The 20,366-nt window shown below is 36.3% G+C and overlaps 1 protein-coding gene across 1 annotated transcript in view; it reads left to right on the forward strand.

Annotated features, from left to right (window-relative positions):
- Positions 1-4,501, forward strand: part of LOC141302347 (rab GTPase-activating protein 1-like) — a 32,136-nt gene extending 27,635 nt beyond the window's left edge. Inside the window, exon 6 of the mRNA XM_073832397.1 lies at positions 3,221-4,501. Coding sequence (XP_073688498.1) covers positions 3,221-3,343 — 123 coding nt within the window. The 3' untranslated portion in view covers positions 3,344-4,501. The remainder of the gene's footprint in view (positions 1-3,220) is intronic.
- The last annotated feature ends 15,865 nt before the right edge of the window (positions 4,502-20,366 follow it).

Here is a 20,366-nt window from a genome sequence, read left to right on the forward strand (position 1 = left end):
TGCTTTGATTGGATTTTCATCACCGTCAAGTGATACAACCAGTGTATGCCCTTTAAATGGGCAAAAGGGAGTTCAGAATAGGGCTTTTACTAACGATTATTTCAGTAATCGAGTAATTGGCAGATTAATCGAGTAATCTGATAATTATAATACATTTTTGAGGTAATAAAAGTAGACCTAAGCAAACAATAGCTTGGAAATTTAAAATTCATGTATATTAGCAATGATGCAATAATAATTTGTTCAAATAAAGTATCCAAAACAAGTAATCATATGGTTTTATTGTACAAAACTTAAAATACAATGTATCAACAATAGCGCTAATGTACAATAGGCATTATGACAAATGATTGCCTGACGGATTGTTTTTACACTTTACTGTGCGATCTAAACTTTAACATTTGGCCATTTCTTCACGCCAAAAATGCTACAGCCACTGTCTTGAACATCTGGACATCAAAAATGTATAAAGGGTTTTGAGGTTTTATTTTTAAATTGCAATAAGAGTTAGCATATTGAGAAAAGACAGATATTGATGTATTCTCCTGTGATGGCGTAGGTTTATAAATGTACCTTCAAATCTGATGAAATGGTGCACGTTGTGTTTCATATGAACGTTATAATAAACTGAGATGCTCCACACATTTAAATGATAACAGTTTGTGTGGAGCAGCATTTATTGTGAATTGAGTTGCTCTGAGACGTACGTACATAACCTACACACATGCAAATAATCAACAGGCATTTATTACATTTACATTGCATATATACATTTCATTGAATCATGCTGTTTGTAAATTCACAATCGCACTATGCTTTATTAAGGTTTTTAAACGGTTTTAATATATCGTGCAGTCTTCGAAAACGGTCTAATAATGCGTTTCATGAATTCTTGTCCATGGAATGCGCCTCTTCTGGTATTTTGCTGATTACTTGACACCGGGCAAAATTAAATCGAAGATTTTTTAAATGAAGAATCATGAAACTGTGACAGCCCTAGTTAACTACAGTCCAATACATGTTTGTGATTAAAAGACAAAATAAATGTACACAACACAATTTTAAACTAAAAACTTAATGTTTTGGCTGTTCATTTATATGGTTCATGTAGCTTTGAGGACCTGAAAATTAAAACATTTGAAAAACGGGTTATAAAGTGCAAGTTTTTGAAAACAGTGATGTCGTGCTCATGCGTAGTACAGTCAGTCTATATCCATGTTCAGTCTATAGGTATGTAACTTCCTGTGATGGGACGGCATAACCTGACCAACCAGTGGACCAATCTCATTGTACAGCATCTTAAATGTTGTTACAGTCACTCTTAAATGCCCGAGCAAAGTATGTTGTCAAAATGTTTCTTTATAATTGCCTCCTAGAGCTGTCTTACATGACTGTGTACCCAAACAGCAGGCATCCACCTCCGAAAGCAATGACCGCATTTATTGTGTTTCATCTGCTTGCTCCGAGGCACAAGTAATTTATCATAAATGAAAATTACTATATTTAGTGGCTTCTCCTACTTTTCTTAGAGATATTTAGTGGCAGTTTATCAGGAAGTGATGATTGTGTTGTCTTTGACTCGATGGAAACTACGGCTGCACTATTATGACAAAAATCATAATAGTCAATTATTTCCTTGAAATTATGATGTTTTAAATAGCTTTATACTATTGTTTAAAGCAACTGCAAGCCATAACTTTATATAAAAAATAAAAATAAAAACAAGCTGAAAACACTTCCTGAAAAACTTTTGTTGTTTTTCTTGTTGGCGCAAATGTCAATGATACATTGGTTTGGTTTCTTTCAATAAAAAAAGTAAAAATATGTAATATGCATAGGCATATGCCTGTATCAAATGTTCATGTTGCAATTAATTGATAATGCTTTTATCATGGAATACGGTATTATCACAATATTGAAATTTATTTGCAGAAAAAGTGGTGCCATAAAACAGTACAACAGGTTTAATAACTATTTTCTTATAACAGAAATAACTGAACATTTAAATAAAGTGCAAAAGATTACAAAGACCAATAGGTATCACTTTACAGTAATATATCACTAGTTAACCTTAGTTATGCATTAATGCATTAATATTATTTGCATAAAATAATTTGCTACATAAGTTATTAATCTTTGTTAAAAAACAAAACTCTTAGTTCATGTTAGCTTATTAAATAACAGTTACAACATTTGATTTGAACAATTTGTTTTTAAATATTGGAATTACCGCAGATTAATGAATGCTTAGAAGATTTTTTCATTGGCAGTTTATGTTAACAAGTGAATTAACTCGTGTAAAATTTGACCGAACATTGAAGAATCAAAACACTTTTAAACAATATCTAGGGTGTGTTACAGTCCAGATTAAAATGTAAAAAAGTTTGAAAACAAATAGCCTAGTGAGTCTACATATTTAAGTATCTGACGCTGTGATAGCAAATACACAAATCTGAATGGCTATTTAAATCATTTAAACACTTGTCAGAAACAGAAAGCTGTTTTGTTTACTGGGTTTCCGTGGTAACTGCTGCATTATGTTAAGCGCCATCTGCTGTCAGAGAATGAAAGTGTGCTTTCATCCAGAGCGTCTCACGTGCTCCGCTGTGCGCTTCTCATCCGTGCTTGTTTACAACAGAGTGCACACGCCTCTTTGACGCAGCATACAGCAGTGTTGTGCTTTGTGTCCAGCTGATAAGAAAAGTTATCTTAAAAATGCATTCATTTGTTATAATCATTCTCAATATTTTGAAGTACCCAAGTTAACAATATTGATTCGCCTCTCACCTCTTAAGCTCGCAGAATAATGCAATTTTTTTTTCGTCTTTGAACATTTACATCATCTTGATCGCGATTAGAAATTTGATTTATTGTGCAGCCCTAATTTGAAACGGTGCTTATTTGAAAATGTTTTATGTGATATTCCAATTTTACTTTCAATTAGCAACTTTGGATGGAAACCAAGCTATTGTGGTGTAAACATACCCTTAGTAAGCATAAGACACTTGTATCAAAAACAGAAATATTACCAAACGTATGAAGAGCGTCTATTCACACACACATTAAAATGGTTCAAAGTAAACCAGGTTGAAGATTTAGCCTAATGAAAAGTACCAAACATTGTTTAGGCTTGCTTGTGTCCAGTGGGCAAAGGTTGTAGAAGTTTGAGATCTCAGGTGTCAGCTAAAGAATTAGTAAGCAAATGTCTTCCTGTTTTTAGGATCTGGAGCATCATCTGGGTCTGGCTCTGAACGAAGTCCAAGCAGCCAAAAAGACGTGGTTCAACAGGACGTTAAGCTCCATCAAGACGGTCACGGGAGCTCAAGGCAAAGAGAGCGTCTAACGGGGACACTTCCAGAGATGAAACAAACACTCCAGCCCCGTCATCTCCCCCCACAGCTGGAACAGTGCGAACAACTTTCCTTTATTTCCTTTTGTATAAACAAAAACTTTCCTTCTAGGGTACCAGCTACCCCATTTGAAACACAAGTACTTACTGAAAGAAAACGACTTTAATGCTAGTCTTTCTACTACTGATGATATTAAACAAAAAGACTGGGGCGTGTAGCTGACCAAAAAAACGCTCTTCTGGGGGATATTAACATTTCTATTTGCTGTCCTACTCAAGACTACTTGCACAAACAGAGAATCCGAGTCTACAGACGGTACGAGTGCTGCCGGAAAACTAGCTTACGTTCTAGCGTGACTTTCGTTATTGTAACAAGAGGGTAAATGTGTTGATCGTGTGCATGTGTATGACTGAGATCTTTTATTGTACAGTGTGTGTGTTGGCCAACATTGTGGTTCTCAGAGGAAGACTAAAACAGGAAGTAGGTAGCACACTGTATATAGACTGTACAGTGAACTTTTAATTAAATTCCTCCTCAAACCACTAGCTGGCGCCCTTCTGATATTAACAAAACAAATGAAAAAGTTTATGATGGGATATATGCGCAACCAGATCTGTGAAGTCTGCTTGTGTACGCGAAAGGTCAAAGCTCTTTTACGGTAGCCGTTCATCATGACTAACAGGAAGCACTTACGCGGTGAGCACACGCTTTGATCGGCAAGCACATCTGGAGGTAAAGAAACCTGCGGCAGTCACTGTGTTACGGACTCTCTGTGGGGAAGGTGTTTGCACCTTACAGACATATTTATATTGATATCACGCTTGCTAGAGTTACTGTCGTTGTTAAAGAAGACAAATGAGGCCGTTCTAAAAGGCACTGGGTTGTAAATAAAAATGAAAAAAAGCATTATGTTTTTTGTTTTGATTAATTTTATATTTCAACTTTGGTAACTGTACTAATGTTGCCTAATTGTACTGTGCTACAGGTTATTACTCATGTTTTGCTTTTGTCTGAATTTCAAACTGCTGTCTGATCATTACATGCCAAATGTACCTTTTACCCAGCGTTACATGCGTGTGGACATGGTAATAGTGTAGGATGCATTGTGTAAACTTCCATGAATTTCAGAATAAACCTCTGAACACATCATATCTGGTCTGGTGTTTGTTCTTTATGTATGAGACTCACCTTCACATGATCTTTACATGAGTTTTCAAACAACACTCACTACAGTTGAAGTCAAAAGTTTACATACTCCTTGCAGAATCTTTATGTAGACATATAGTACATGTGGACTATATGTAGACATTTACATATAGTCCACAAGAGAAAATAACAGACCTGTTCAAAAGTTTACATACACCTTGGGCTGGGCGATATGGCCTAAAAATAAAATCCCCGATTTTTTCCACAAAAAATCCGATTTACGATTTAAATCGATTTTTTCCCCCCTACTACTTTTAGCATCATGCTTTTCCACAATGTATATGGGCACCATATATTTTGCAATATACATTGCAACTGCATCAGTGATCGCTTTCCACCAGGCCCCATTCTTACCATACCAGACACAGTAAATGTTTGTAAGACAAATAAATATGAGATGGGAGGAAAATATATATTTCCATGCTTTTCTCTTGCACTTATATCGTATACAAAAATATAACATGCATTAGTAATTACATGCAGTGTCATTAGTGCTAACTCAAACATACTACTTGCTAATTAAAGTTTAATGACATACTGTTATCAGAAAAGTATCAGTAATTTCGTTAGAATGTTGGTTCTTATAATATCCCTGAACACACAATTATACATAAAGCAAGAGTAAGGTACAGTCGTGGCCAAAAGTTTTGAGAATGACACAAATATTAGTTTTCACAAAGTTTGCTGCTCAACTGCTTGTAGATCTTTGTTTCAGTTGTTTCTGTGATGTACTGAAATATAATTACAAGCACTTCATACGTTTCAAAGGCTTTTATCGACAATTACATGACATTTATGCAAAGAGTCAGTATTTGCAGTGTTGGCCCTTCTTTTTCAGGACCTCTGCAATTCGACTGGGCATGCTCTCAATCAACTTCTGGGCCAAATCCTGACTGATAGCAACCCATTCTTTCATAATCACTTCTTGGAGTTTGTCAGAATTAGTGGGTTTTTGTTTGTCCACCCGCCTCTTGAGGATTGACCACAAGTTCTCAATGGGATTAAGATCTGGGGAGTTTCCAGGCCATGGACCCAAAATGTCAACGTTTTGGTCCCCGAGCCACTTAGTTATCACTTTTGCCTTATGGCACGGTGCTCCATCGTGCTGGAAAATGCATTGTTCTTCACCAAACTGTTGTTGGATTGTTGGAAGAAGTTGCTGTTGGAGGGTGTTTTGGTACCATTCTTTATTCATGGCTGTGCTTTTGGGCAAAATTGTGAGTGAGCCCACTCCCTTGGATGAGAAGCAACCCCACACATGAATGGTCTCAGGATGCTTTACTGTTGGCATGACACAGGACTGATGGTAGCGCTCACCTTTTCTTCTCCGGACAAGCCTTTTTCCCGATGCCCCAAACAATCGGAAAGAGGCTTCATCGGAGAATATGACTTTGCCCCAGTCCTCAGCAGTCCGTTCGCCATACTTTTTGCAGAAGATCAATCTGTCCCTGATGTTTTTTTTTTGGAGAGAAGTGGCTTCTTTGCTGCCCTTCTTGACACCAGGCCATCTTCCAAAAGTCTTGGCCTCACTGTGCGTGCAGATGCGCTCACACCTGCCTGCTGCCATTCCTGAGCAAGCTCTGCACTGGTGGCACTCCAATCCCGCAGCTGAATCCTCTTTAGGAGACGATCCTGGCGCTTGCTGGACTTTCTTGGATGCCCTGAAGCCTTCTTAACAATGCAGTGGAAAGTTTGTTCATTTTCATGGCAAAGAAGGACTATGCAATTCATCTGATCACTCTTCATAACATTCTGGAGTAATGCAAATTGCTATTATAAAAAATTAAGCAACAACTTTTCCAATTTCCAATAATTATGTAATTCTCAAAACTTTTGGCCACAACTGTACATTTTACTGAGATTATAAAGTGAATGTTCAGTATGCAAAGCACTGCAAACTTAAGAGTACGAATCAATTTATCTGAGTGGACAGGGAAATTTACCCATCTGTGATTTCACATCTCAGTCAGGCTAGTTAAGTATAAAGCCAAAAGATAAGTGACTCCTACAATATCATTATCATGACCACATGAGACACATTTAAAAAGTGTTAGTTACTTTCATCCTAAACATTGCAACATGGAGTACCATTATATACAGTTAAGGTCAATAGTTTACATACACTTTGCAGAATCTGCAAAATGTGAATTATTTTACCTAAAAAAAATATATATATTTTTTTATTTAGTTCTGACCTGAATAAGATATTTCACATTTATAAAAATTACCCTGTTTAAAAGTTTACAGTTCTTAATATTGTGTTGTTACCTGAATGATCCACAGCTGTTTTTTAAGGGGAGACACTGCGGGAAAAAAACAAAAACACTGTTTTTCATGCACCTGTCAAGTTTGAGATTTTGGGCTTTTTGGTGTCTCATAAAGTGACTTTTTTAAATAGAGGAAAGAAAACATCCAAAAGGCACTGTTAAGCATGTCTTTTATAGCACTTTCTGTATTTGTGTCAATACATTTCAATTTCAATACATATTTTTAAAGGCCGTTTTCTCAAAATGAGTTTTTCTGCTACATTAAGTAATAAATCTCCACTTCAGTAACACACCAAACTACATTTTTATTCCTGTCTATATTCTGAAGGTTTTTACAGAGGGATTTGTTTATATATAATTTGCTTGATTTTACACATTTTATTTAACATTGCATTCTGTCTGTTAACAAGTTTTTTTTCTGAATTATGACAAAGTGACAAAATGAGATACCTAAAACCCCCTCTGTAAAAACATTTGACTCTAATGTCAAAAAAAAATTAAACAAGAATTTTGAAACTGACTTCATCCAGTGTTTATATTTTTGTACTAGACATGTATGCAAATTAGCGCATATTTCATTAAATAATGCATCATTTGCATATTTAAACCTAACATTTTAGAAAACTTGCAAAAAATGTTTGCAATGATCAAAGTAATCAACTGGGTAAGTAAGGTGATAACTATTAGTTCATTTTTTACCCTATTCACCTGCAGTGTCTCGCCTTAAGTGATGGACCCTTTTCACAAGACCACGATGATGTGTTTCAACGGTCATCAGCATCGTAAATCCTTGAAAGTTTTATATATTTTGATTAAAAAAAAATGCATGTGCATTTTAAACACTGTTTTATATTATATTACCTTTGCATCAAATTACAAAAAAAAAAAAAATAGGCTGTGTTTCTAATGCAGCGTCTATGGGAGGGATGGTAAACATGACATTCTCTCTCCTGACTGCTGTTATCAGTCACTTTTTTTCTCTTTTTTTGAAAGTCGTTAAAACATTATTGTGGAGTATTTTTCTATTATTATTTTTTTTTTGTTATTTAAGCAGATGGGAACGCACCTTTTTTGTTTACTTAATCAAAAAATAGGTTCAATTTCCATCTATCCATATGGAATTATCATATTCATATCACATTCACAACATTTATAAATATTTAAAAGCACTTTAAAACATTATACTTGTGGTAAAATCTGTTATGCATTATATAATTTTGTTAATAACAATGTTGAATTGCATGCTTATGAAATAGTCATCCAAGAGGCTAAAAACAGCTGAAATGTGCTCATTATAGCAAATAAAGAAACCCTGCTATTGTGATGAATGCTTTTTATGAATACATTATAAACACTTATTTAGTTACTTACCTCAAGTTTCCAATTTTGTATGACTCAACACTCTATACACTCGTTTCATAACGCGGAAACAAGCGTACTGGTTCAAAGATAGTAATGGCAACAGAACACTTGGCTGACAAAACGCGTTTTAAATAGTTAATATTAACAATAAAAAAATAAAAATCGCATCGTTTATAGCGAACGAACCTGAAAAGCATCACGCCGCGAAACTAAGATGCCAGCAAAATTTCAAGTTAGTTAATGTGCGAACTGAAGGCGTTTCTTCCGCGCGCTTTTTCTGTTTACTTTAAAAGCAACAAAAAGCATGCGTGGTGTGAAATATCATTTACATTAGGATTCGACGCATAATGAGTTGTTGAATGTTACTGTGTACCTTTGAAGCTGCAAGCGATGACAAGGACGATCTCATGCTGTTGTTCATGCTCCACAGCTGCAAAACGTGACTGTCATCAGCTTGCTCAGTCGTGAGGTAAGGAATACTATTTCCAGCTCCAGTCTATACACGTTTTAATTAAGAGTACTATCTTAACAGCAGTTTATTAGCCTGAAAGTAACCATGACTTTACTACAAACAAACGAATAATTAAACCCACAAATTAAATGGTTTTGCTAAACTAACCATAGTTTAGCCATTTTTTATGTGTATTTTAATCTTTCTGATTCTGATTCTGACTAACCACAATTTAAACTTGGTATCTGTAATAAAACTGTGGTTATACAAATAGTAATCAATCTGCCAAAAAAAAAAAAAAAACATGGTTTACTGCACTTTTACTATGGAGTGTTTTCACAACGCTTCATAAATCAGCCATTATGGCGGCACTGAACATAAACAACGCCACTGAATGAACCGAATGAAATTTGCATATTTTTCTGATTATTGCTGTTGAAAACAGTCAATTATTGTCATGTTTTGGCCTGTACTAATCTGGTCAGACCAGGAAAAGCATTTGAAGTACTATAGACCATAGATACATATATATACGTAGATACCGCATTGGACCGCTCCAAGCACGTAGATGCGTCCGCCATATTGGAACGGTCCACTTGACGTCATTCGCCATACTATAGGTTCACAGACCAACGGCTGTGCAGGACTGTGGCATTTCGAATATTCAGTGATTACTATGGTCAATTACATAGATCTATGGGTGAATGGCGTCAAGTTGACCACTGTGAAATGGCGGACGGCTTACGTATAACGGCCCATAGAAACAGTCGCTAATGAGGCATCTACGTATATATATCTATGTTATAGACTGCCAAAAGCTATAGCAAATTAAGAAGAAAAGAGTGCAAAAAACTGTCTAAGGAACAAAAGGCGTTTGTGGTTGGCCAAACTGAACCAGGATTTCCAGGGCATGAATCTTAACAACATTCATGTTTGTTCTTATCATTTCTGGTCAGGTGGGTGAAATATTAGGCTAATATCTTAATTAATACTGCTTGTACATATCTTTACCACCTATTTACTTTAGTTTGTCAAATTATTGCACCCTTTCCTGCTTACTAGGTCCTTCTAATATATGGTTTAGCATCTTCCACACGTTTTTCCTGTAGTTTAGACAGCATAAATTAGCAGAACAATGTATTCAGTAGTACATTAACTGTGCAATCCATGCTGTTGTTTACATCCAAGTATCATCAGTATGGCCTTGCATCTGGGTAACTGACCAAACCGTGATGTAAGTGCATACATTCTATACCTGGGTTCCTCAAATCTTACCCTGGTGGGCCAATGCGCTGCAGAGTTTAGCTCCAACCCTGATCACACTCACCCACCTGTTATTCTCTAATGATCCTGAAGACCTTGATTAGCATGCTCAGGTGTGTTTGATTAGGGTAAGCACTAAACTCCCTGCTCTATATAGTGCTTAATTTGAGCCGGATCTTGCCGGATCCTTTTCCGGAAAATGTCAGATTTTGGATTTTTGCGTTCTGGTATTTGTTTTTAAAGATCCGGCATTGCCAAGTGCATTAGATCGTGACAGTGCGTGCGTGCATACGAGACAGAGCAAGCGCGGGTTTATGTAGATGTACTGTATTTGGAGGATGCGTGTTGGTTTTCAACATATTTGCCACCAATCAGCTTTTTTAAGTTCAAAATCGCTCTCATTGAGCAGCGAAATGTTTAGAGAGAGAGTGTAATATTAGAAATAATACCAAATCAAGCGAAAAATTATAATGTATAAACATTATAAACACTATAAACATAGCTATAAGTTAGTTACCCTGATTCCAAAACAAATCATTTAGGGTATTCAGAACAGAACAAGAAAGAAACAAATATAAACAAAGCGAAACTAAAAATACCAGGCGTTGGGCTCACATACCTCTGTAATTCGGCACAAATCCAAGTGTTTTCATATTCGCAACGTATTTGAATGATAAACAATTATTTATAGTATAGACTAGGCTTTGTACTTTACATTCATATATCGATGAAAAAAAAAAAAAACACTTCAACAAAAATGCGCTTGGCATAACAGCAGAGTGGACCGATTATACTAGGCTACGGACTATTTAAATTGACCAGAGTAATATTTTAAATGTTTGATTGACTGTATTTTATTCTGAAAATGTGTGTGCACGCACGATCGAATAGCTAAAACATAAAATACTCCACTATTTTTGACATAATTCCGTTTAGTGTTTTATTTTTGCACGCTCACAGGATGCGCGTTCTGTCATGTCGGTTCTCGGTTTCCTTTTCGTGAACTTGTTTGCGCAGCGCCGCACCTTACATCGGTTTTAAATGTGTTATTTAAGTCAGATATATTTTTATATTTATACCTTTCATATATAGACTATGATTGTATTTTATTTTTATGACAACACATTTTATTTTTAATGTAACTTACATTTTCCATCGTCCTGCTTACCTATTTTTGACCCAGGGTTTGTGCCAAAGGCTGCAGTCCATGCAGAAACTTGTAAACTATGAGCTTATAGTTGTGGCATCACCTTTAGTGGCATAATTGAATGTTCCGGTAAAACTTAAGTTGTATTGTCAGTGTCAGTAACAGCACCTTTTAACCGCTGCTTTGGATCCGGCAATTATTCATTTACAAATTAAGCACTCCCTCTATAGTAAAACCATGGCTAATTTTTATAAGGGATGAGCACTGTTTATTCATATCACAAATGTAAGTTTAGCTTTTAAAAAGTGAAGTCTTCTCTGGCACCAATATTTTAATAATTAAATCATTTTAATAATCTCTGACCATCTGAGATTTTGGTATGGAGATAAAGGTTAGTAATAGTATCTTGACTTTTCTGCAGGCCTAGTTGTACAGCACACCATGAGTGTATATTAGCAGTTTGTCTTTTGGTTTTGGCATCTGATAGTCAGGAAACATTAACATGTAACATTAAATCACCTTTCCACTACTTCGACAAGCAAGCAACAGACTGGAAATATACATTTTCAATGTAGAGTAGTAGTTGTGTGAAGTTCCAACCGTATGCAAATGTGTAATGTTTTTTTGGATGTATTGAAATATTTGAATTTCTGTGGCTAGACCATATGTGATAACCTGACCGGATGTGATGCAAGCTATTTTACCATGGTGAATAATCAAAAATTAATGGTTGCTTCATAACCAATTTGAAAGTTGATGCGAATACCACTAGGGGGCAAAATGTGACAATCGTACGCAAGTGGACAGGCGCATCAGATTAAACTGAGATTAGAGAAAGAGAAAGATTTACTTTACATTATAGGATTGGCTTTCTTTTTCTTTTCTTTTTTTATAGATCCAATGCTCAGTGTGTAGGGAATAATGCATCGGGACCCTATGAATTTGGAACACAACTCAAGTTGTCCTTCCATCTCTGGCACTTACGCTAACCTGCTTCCAGTTTCCTTTATGTAAACCAGCTTTGATAAACCAACCACTGATGTGACAAGTAAATATGTCTGTAGTCACAGTGAAACTGTTGTCTTACAGCATGTCTTGTAATATCATTAAGCCTGTTTATAAGCATGGCATGCTTACTTTTTAAATAGCACGTGGTCCTGTAAAATTATCACCCTGGGATGATGTGCTAAGAAGGTTTGGGAATCCTGTTACCGGGAGTTACCTGGCATCAGTACAAACCCGAACGTCATCACAGATGAAACCAAACTCCACAGCTCACTTGTCACTTGTTAGTGAATGCATTAGGAGAGAGACCAGGGGGAACGTTGATAGCTTTCATTTACCCAGAGCCTGAGTCTGATGGGTTTGTGCTCAAGTACCTCAACCCAACCCTAGTGTGCCTCCAACTCTGCCTAGGTTTCGCTGACACAGGCCTGGTGTTATGCTTGCTCAGTCATCGAAAATAGCTTCCAATGGAGGCGAGGAACAGCTGCAGAAAAAAAAAAACCTGCAATGGTTTTCCCAGATGAGAGGTGTCCAATAAACAGCTGGGATCTTTTACATTCTGGCAACATGGATTATGTCCACTGTCATGCTCAAATACTTGGTCTTACCTCACCATGGCTCAATGCACGTTAACAACCCAGAGGAGGCCAGTCATATGGGTCTGTTCCTTGTCCTTTTTCCACCTCAGACCTGACTTGGCTGTAGGCCACAGAAGATGTGGAGCAAGAGTGTTTTATCCCACCTGTGACGCCGAGAGTAACCAGACCCCTTTCATTTTATCAGTCACTGTCACAGAACACCAAAATTCCCCGGCATGTTCTTTCCACACTTATCCCAGTGTAGATTACCAGAGACTGACCAGTCTGAACCTTACAAACCAGTTATTGACCCACACATGTATCACACAGACATCCCAAACTCTTGTATTTGATCCTTTGGAGTTTAAGCACTCGTGCAGTTCCAAACCAATCAAGTGACCAGCCTACAGTTTGCCATCATCAGGGTCTTAAAACATCACTGATGTCATCTAATCTCATGGTATTTCATTCACCCCAGTCTGTGTTTGATTTACAGGACTGTTTGCTCCTTGCCGGTGATGATTTGTATAGCTTTGCATTCTTCAGATCGCTTATAATTTCACCCTTGCTGCAAGACCCGTGTCGCCCTGCTCATATTTAAAGACCCATCAATGTTACGAGGAGCACTTTACGCAAGTAATCACAGACTAGGTGAGTCAATTATAAGATCGTTTTCTTCCAAGACATCTATTATCCCAGAATTTCATGAACAACATGGAGGAATCAGACATTTTTTGGCATTGATTTGCACAGAATGAAAAAAGAAAGCCCCTGTCTCAAATGGTACCCAACTCTTGCAGCTTTCCTTCCGAGTCCACAATTTCTGCCATTGGTTTTTGGACATTACATGGGCTCGGGCCCAAAAAATTGCAATTGCGATCCAGGTGGTGGGTTGTCCCCCCTCACTAAGAAGCACGTTTTGGGGGTGGTTGCTTGATTAGGGTCCTTGGAATTGTCTTAGTTTCCTACCCATTACATTGCATCTTCTGAAACCTTTTTTTCTTGTAAGCATGTCTTAGACCAGGGATCTCCAACCCTGCTTCTGGAGAGCTACTGTTCTGCAGACCCAACCCTGCTCCAACAACACCTTGCCTGTAATTATCCAGTAACCCTGAACACCTTGATTAGCTGCTTCAGGTGTGTTTGATTGGGCTTGAAGCTGGAATCTGCAGAACAGTACCTTCTCCAGGAGCAGGGTTGGAGACCCCAGTGTTAGACGGATGTTTGACCATTGCGCTTGCATCTTTTGCAGTGTCTCATGCACAACCCAGGCTCATTGGAAATACTGCTTGCTATCCTTGCTTACCCAGCATTCCCTTACCCTTCTCTCATGTTCTTTCCACTCGCAATTTCTTAGGATAGCACTATTTTTAATTTTTGACATGGATGAAATTGAGGCTGTGAGGGATAAAAGTACAGTGCATTTAGTGGATTGTGCTGTTGTGTAAAGGGGACATTGGATGTTATGAGTCGGTTTGATTCTTTAGGGTCTTCATGAAATGTCTGCAACATACTTTGGGTAAGCTTTCTCAATAGTTTCGTAAAACAACACCCTTTTTACCTTGTCAAAAACAGCTCTGTTCAGAGCAACCCGTTTCGGTGCATGGCTCTTTAAATGATAATGAGGTCTGCCAACCCCACCCCTTTTTTTTGTGTATTCGGTGGTGCGTTACCATCAAAAACAAAACGTATCCAATGGGACTTCAGTGGCTCTGATGACGGGAGAAAACGAATAATTTTTATGTTCACTTTACAACCAAATAGAAAACACCTGCATTGCTTACGAGGCGTTGTCGCTAAAGCTGCTCGAGTATGGAGAAAATGGTGGAGAGCGTACAATTGGCTGAGGGCTGAAATATGCTAATTTGGTCATGGGCAGGGCCTGAGCAGTATGCTGTCATACTGATCAGAAAATCCAAAAGGTTTAATAATTAAGGCTGTTCAGGTTTTTTGGAGTTTATCATTGTAGGGTGGTTGTGTCCACACACCGCTAAGACACATTTATATGCAAACACCAAGTGAATTTTGCAATATAATATATCCCTCACAGTCTCATTTTCATCCATAATAAACTGAATATAGTGTCTAACCCAACTAAGGTCTATTGGCTGTAGCTCATTAGCCCTCTAGCTTATTGGATTAAGCAAAAACAGAAGGACACAGGACAAAATACACCACACATCAGAAAGAGATTAATGTCTTTATACATTTATTTTTTTTAAAAAAAGGTTTACACTTTATAGAGATTTAGCACTTCATTTTAAAAGCATAAATTATGGCAATAAAGTGACAGACAAACCACTATAGTATTTTCACAACTAATAGTTTGTAATTTGATACCACGGCTAGCAAACATCTACTGCTGTCATGTTCAAGCACTGCTCGCTCACAGAAGTTGTGCACAATCACCACTTCACATTATATTGTTACCCTTTATAATATCTCAAATCTAGATAATTTTTTGTTTATATAATTTGTCAAGTTACATAAAAGTTGTGAAATGGATAACTGAGAATCCCGCAGACTGCTTTCACTCGCAGTCCGACTCAACAAGAGTATTTACAGAATCATGGAAGAGCACACAAGCAAGGTTTTGCCATGCTCGAAAAAGTTAAAAATAAAATTAAAATAAATAAAATGGGCATAAGCACTCCGAAACAAAAAACACGCACACACACACACACAAATCACATGAGTATTTTTTTTATAATATAGGTAAATAATTCATATCAGTTTATTTGGATGTGTCTACAAAGATGCAGTTAGCTCTTCTATGAAATTACATTCTACTACATAAATACATTCCAAACCTAAACATGGCTCTAGTGCTGGTTCAGTCTACGGGACCTATAGAGTCCCGGCTCGCGTAAGAACCAGCTCAAATGACGGTCGCCCCGTCTGCCCCGGCTATATGCAGGGAGAGATCGGAGACGTGGAGAAAACATTCACTTCAGCAATTCATTTTGCAAAGCTTGCTCAAGCTGAAACAGGATCTATATTTCTGTACTTGCATCGCAAGCTCGCAAATTGAATTTCAAAGTCGAGTCCACACACAAGTCCCTTTCCTTCACAACAGGATAAATATTCCACCACCTAATTGATCCGTAATTAAGACTCATAAAAAAATCCAAAGTAGTCGGCTCGTATTGATAAAAGCACCAACATTATAAAGTGTACATAAGTGTTTTTTGGGGTAAGGGGAAATGCTCTTTACTAACTAAATCTATCAATCTGTTGCAAAGTATGATTCTAAAATGGAAAATGCCATTTTTGCCACATTTGCTTTGTCTACATTAATCCATATATGAAAAAAATGGTCAAAAATAGGGTTTTCGGCCTATTTTTATCCACACTGAAGTTCATACCAAGAAACAATACATAATAAAGTCTCATTAGGGCTGTCAGGAGTACTCAATTTTAAAAAGTTTGAGTACTTGATTTAAAAAAATCCTTGATTGCATTTTGCCTGTGTCGAGTAACCGGCAAAATATTGAAAGTGGTGAGTTCCTCAGACGAGAATCAATGAAACGCATTATAATACTATTTTCCAAGTCTGCATGGTATATTAAACCCATTTAAAAATCATAAAAAAGCACAATGCTATTGTGAATTCACAAACGCTACGATTCAATTAATAAAATATTTGCGATCAGTTTTTATATATGCATTGTAATTATTTATACATGTGTATAAGTTGCGTACAAATACTGTTGACAGTAAATGCTGCTCCAAACAAACTGTTATTATTTACATGTGTGGAACATCTTAAACTCCATCTCTGCATATTGCTGTGAGTTTGGGATTATTATAACGTTCATCTGGGAATGCAACGTGCGCCATTTCATCAGATTTGTAAGGTAAATCATTTGTAAACCTACGCAAACAGAGGAGAATAAGTCAATATATTTCTTAATATGCAAACTGTTCATTGCGATTTCAAAATAAAATCTAATTTTGATGTCAACATATTACGGAAATTACAGTGGCTGTAGAATTCCTGTCGTAAAGAAATGGCCAAATATTAAAGATTAAGTGGACATTTAAATTAAATGTTGTTGAGTCAATATTAAACACTGATTAGATCACACAGTAAACTTTAAAAACAATCAGGTCATTGGCGCCCTCTGCAGGTATTTTTTATAATGCGTAATGTACATTAGCTTAATTGTCGATAATACGTTATGCATTTTAACAGTAAAAAAAAACGTGATTATTTGCATTTGATACTTTTTTCGAACCAATTACTGCCATATTGCTATTATATATGTATTTTAAGTAATTTTAAAGGCTATGCTGGCTTAAGTCTAATTATATTTCCACAAAAATTATCAGAGTACTCGATTAATCATTAGAACAATCGACTGAATACTCGATTAATCATCAGAACAATCGTCTGATTACTCGATTACTGAAATAATCGTTAGTGACAGCCGTAATTTTACTTCACTATTCGCTATTCTTCTACAATCATTTTCTTTGCAAAATACCTTATGACTTACTGGTGTAAAACGCATTTGTCCTCATATTTTGCTTTAAAGCACAGCAATTGGGGTTGCATTTTCAGTCTTTTTTGAGGAAATGTGATATGAAGGTTGTACAAAGTAACATTTCTCTTTAGCAACACTGTTTAACAACATATCTATCCATACAATATGCATCTTCAAAAAGCTCAGTTTTCACAGAACAAAAACACAGTCTCAGTGTGGATGAAAGGCCAAAATGTAGAAAAAAAAGATGTTTAGATTAATGCAGACGTAGCCTTTAATTGGACAGATAAAGTGATGATACTGGGGACTGGGTAATACTCAGGTGAGCACTTTGGCTCAAAGATGTCTGTAGCACATTCATTAACTACTGCCTCATGGCTCCCGTAAAATAGCAGAAGTGGATACTATATATCTTGACATCTACCTGAGTAGAGCTGATGGAAGTGGTATACAATCTTAAGCAAATATCAGGGCTCCGCCCACAAATGGTGACATCATACAGTGAGTCACCAAACAGAGTCAGAAATAAACTTCTGATGGCTTCCAAGCAAATCAAGCCTGGTTTATTTCAGTCAGATGTTCTTTTGTGGATCTGAAGCCCCTCTGGGTCTTTTATTGGAGTTTTATTTCAAACGTCACCTCCACACTTAATTTCACAGGAGATGCAGCTGTGCAAATGTCTTCTCCCTTCGATAGACCACTGAGATTCAAACACAGCTGATGAGCTCCGCTCGACTTTGATGAGCAGAATTAAACCTAAACTAAACTAAAATATGAGTCCTCACAACATATTTATGAAGACCATCTGGCTGTCGATGCCACCTGGGGAAGCAGGCTGGCTTGAAGAGAGACATATTTGCACTTCAGGAGAAGATTCTGATGCTTTTTAAGCACTGCAGCAAAACAATGCAGCTACGTCTGGTGTTTATAAAGACGTAGTATATGGCTTTTTACATTGGATTTGGATTTTTGAAACATCCCTGTAATTTCTTCGCTCACTGAGACATTGCTTTTTGTAGCACGTTTGAGTGTGAGAAATCATATTATGAGGTAATCTTGGTTAAAGTCAACATGAAACGACATTCACAACTCGCTTGTGTAGACAACGTTGTGTATTTCAAAGTGAAATAGCAATTTCAAAACACGAAAAACTGTAAGGTGAAATTTTATACATTGGGAATTGACTGAATTATGAAAGTGAGCATTACATATAAGCAAGTCAGATACACTAAAAAAAAAATCAACTTAAAATAATTTGTTACTCGGCTGCCTTTAAATTTTAAGTTCAGTCAACTCAAAAAAAAGTTGTCAACTTGAAATGTTAAGTTGTACTAAGTGACAACTTAAATATTTGTGCTGATTCAACTTAAAATGTTAAACAAACCCAGCTTTTAAAAAACAATTTTTGGTTTAGTCAACTCAAATATCTAAGTTAAGTCACTTAGTACAACTTAACATTTCAAGTTGACTAAACTTGAGTTAACTGAACTGAAAATTTTAAGATTCTTATTTTTATACCGTGTAATTACAGAAAAGAGGACAGACGTCACTGCGTATGAATTTATTACAATTAGATGACTGATTACAAAAATCAATCATGAGCCAATAAAACGCCAATTTTGATTTCATGTTGACTTTACCACCAACAAAGTGTTTTATGTTCTGAAAACTAATTAAACATAAATAACATGGAAGACTTTGAATCGCTGTGATGCTAAAATGAAAACATTCTCTGCTACACTTTGTTAGCCCTCTGTTTTACAAACTCAATATAACATTAAAAAAACGTTAAGTCCAAGTCGTCAGTCATTCGAACTGAGTACTGCTGGTGTGGCATCGTGGAAAGGGGCTTGTGTGTTTGACAATCATTCGTAAAGCTCAAAGAAAAATAAAGGCCATCTAATGTGTTGCGCCTTTTTCTCAAATCTCTTATCTATTTCATTTCCATACAAAACTTACCCATACAAGACTTACCAGCTTTAATTCAAAACTGACCGAAGTCTCGTCTGGTTGGGGAACAGAAAAATGAATTTGCTTTTAAAAATGTTCCACTTAAAGAAAATCAAATAAATAAAAAAACAAATATATTTAAACATTCTATAATATGACGCATGTTGTACTATTGCTTTTATTAAACTATCACTGTACTATTACTAATAAATGTAGTATTTCTGTGATTATATCCCATCTTTTCCTATTTGAGAGCTACGATATTTCACATTCAAACACAACAGCTAAAATATGACTAAATACATGGGGAGATTTATATAAGGGGACACATTCAGTATATATGTGAGCTGGGTGATGAATTCATTTTGTGAATTCAAAAGTTTTGGGCCTCATACATTTGAGTTTCGGTGAGAAATTCAGTGACATTCCATTGGTTACCGAATGCACAGTAAAATATCAAAAGTCTTTTGACATACAAACATCGATACATTACTAGTGATATTGGTTGAATTATCTATTCTTATACATGGGAATGAAATGTTGATATAAAAATTACTTAACGATATGCATTCAGACTACGGTAATACAATCCTGACAGTAGGATAGTTCTCCAAATAGCTTCGAGTTTGATTATAGCACAGCTAAAATGATATCATTAAGCTTATTCCCATGACTGTGCTCTGTGGTTGATATCTGGGAGTCTTTTGAGTGCTGTTTTTAATTAGTTAGCCTAAAGTTGCGCTACAACAGACCTGCTGAAGAAAAACGCAAAAGTAAAAAGCAACCGCGCGCTATTGCATCAACAGGCCTGTTTCACAACACGTGGTGACAGTAAAATATGCGCCATAGTTTCTTTCTCTAACCAGAAAACAGCGATTTCTGGATTACTACATTGAGCATCTCTTAATAACAACTATTAATTATTAATCCTGATTTACTTTATATCAAATTAAAAATTTACACAAGTATCACATCACATTTACATCCAAATATAACTTTATACAGAATTGAGCCCAAACCCAAACTCTAGCTAAAAACTGCTTCTGTGATCTAGATTCTGGCAGATTTACTGAACAGAAACACCTGTTTGTGTGCTGTTTTCAATGTATAAAAGCGATTAATGCAAACTACCATTGATAAATAGGTTCAAAGCACATTTTCTGCAAGAACAGGCACAGCACAAACTTGCAGCTACGCTTCTGCAATGCAAACCCATGCTGCAACCGAAAAAAAAAAAAAAATACATCCAAATATGCACCACTTTTGTGCGCATGTGAAACAGGCCTGAGAAGAATGACAA

Source organism: Garra rufa, unplaced genomic scaffold, assembly GCF_049309525.1.
Source record: "Garra rufa unplaced genomic scaffold, GarRuf1.0 hap1_unplaced_001, whole genome shotgun sequence".
NCBI classification, from domain to species: domain Eukaryota; kingdom Metazoa; phylum Chordata; class Actinopteri; order Cypriniformes; family Cyprinidae; genus Garra; species Garra rufa.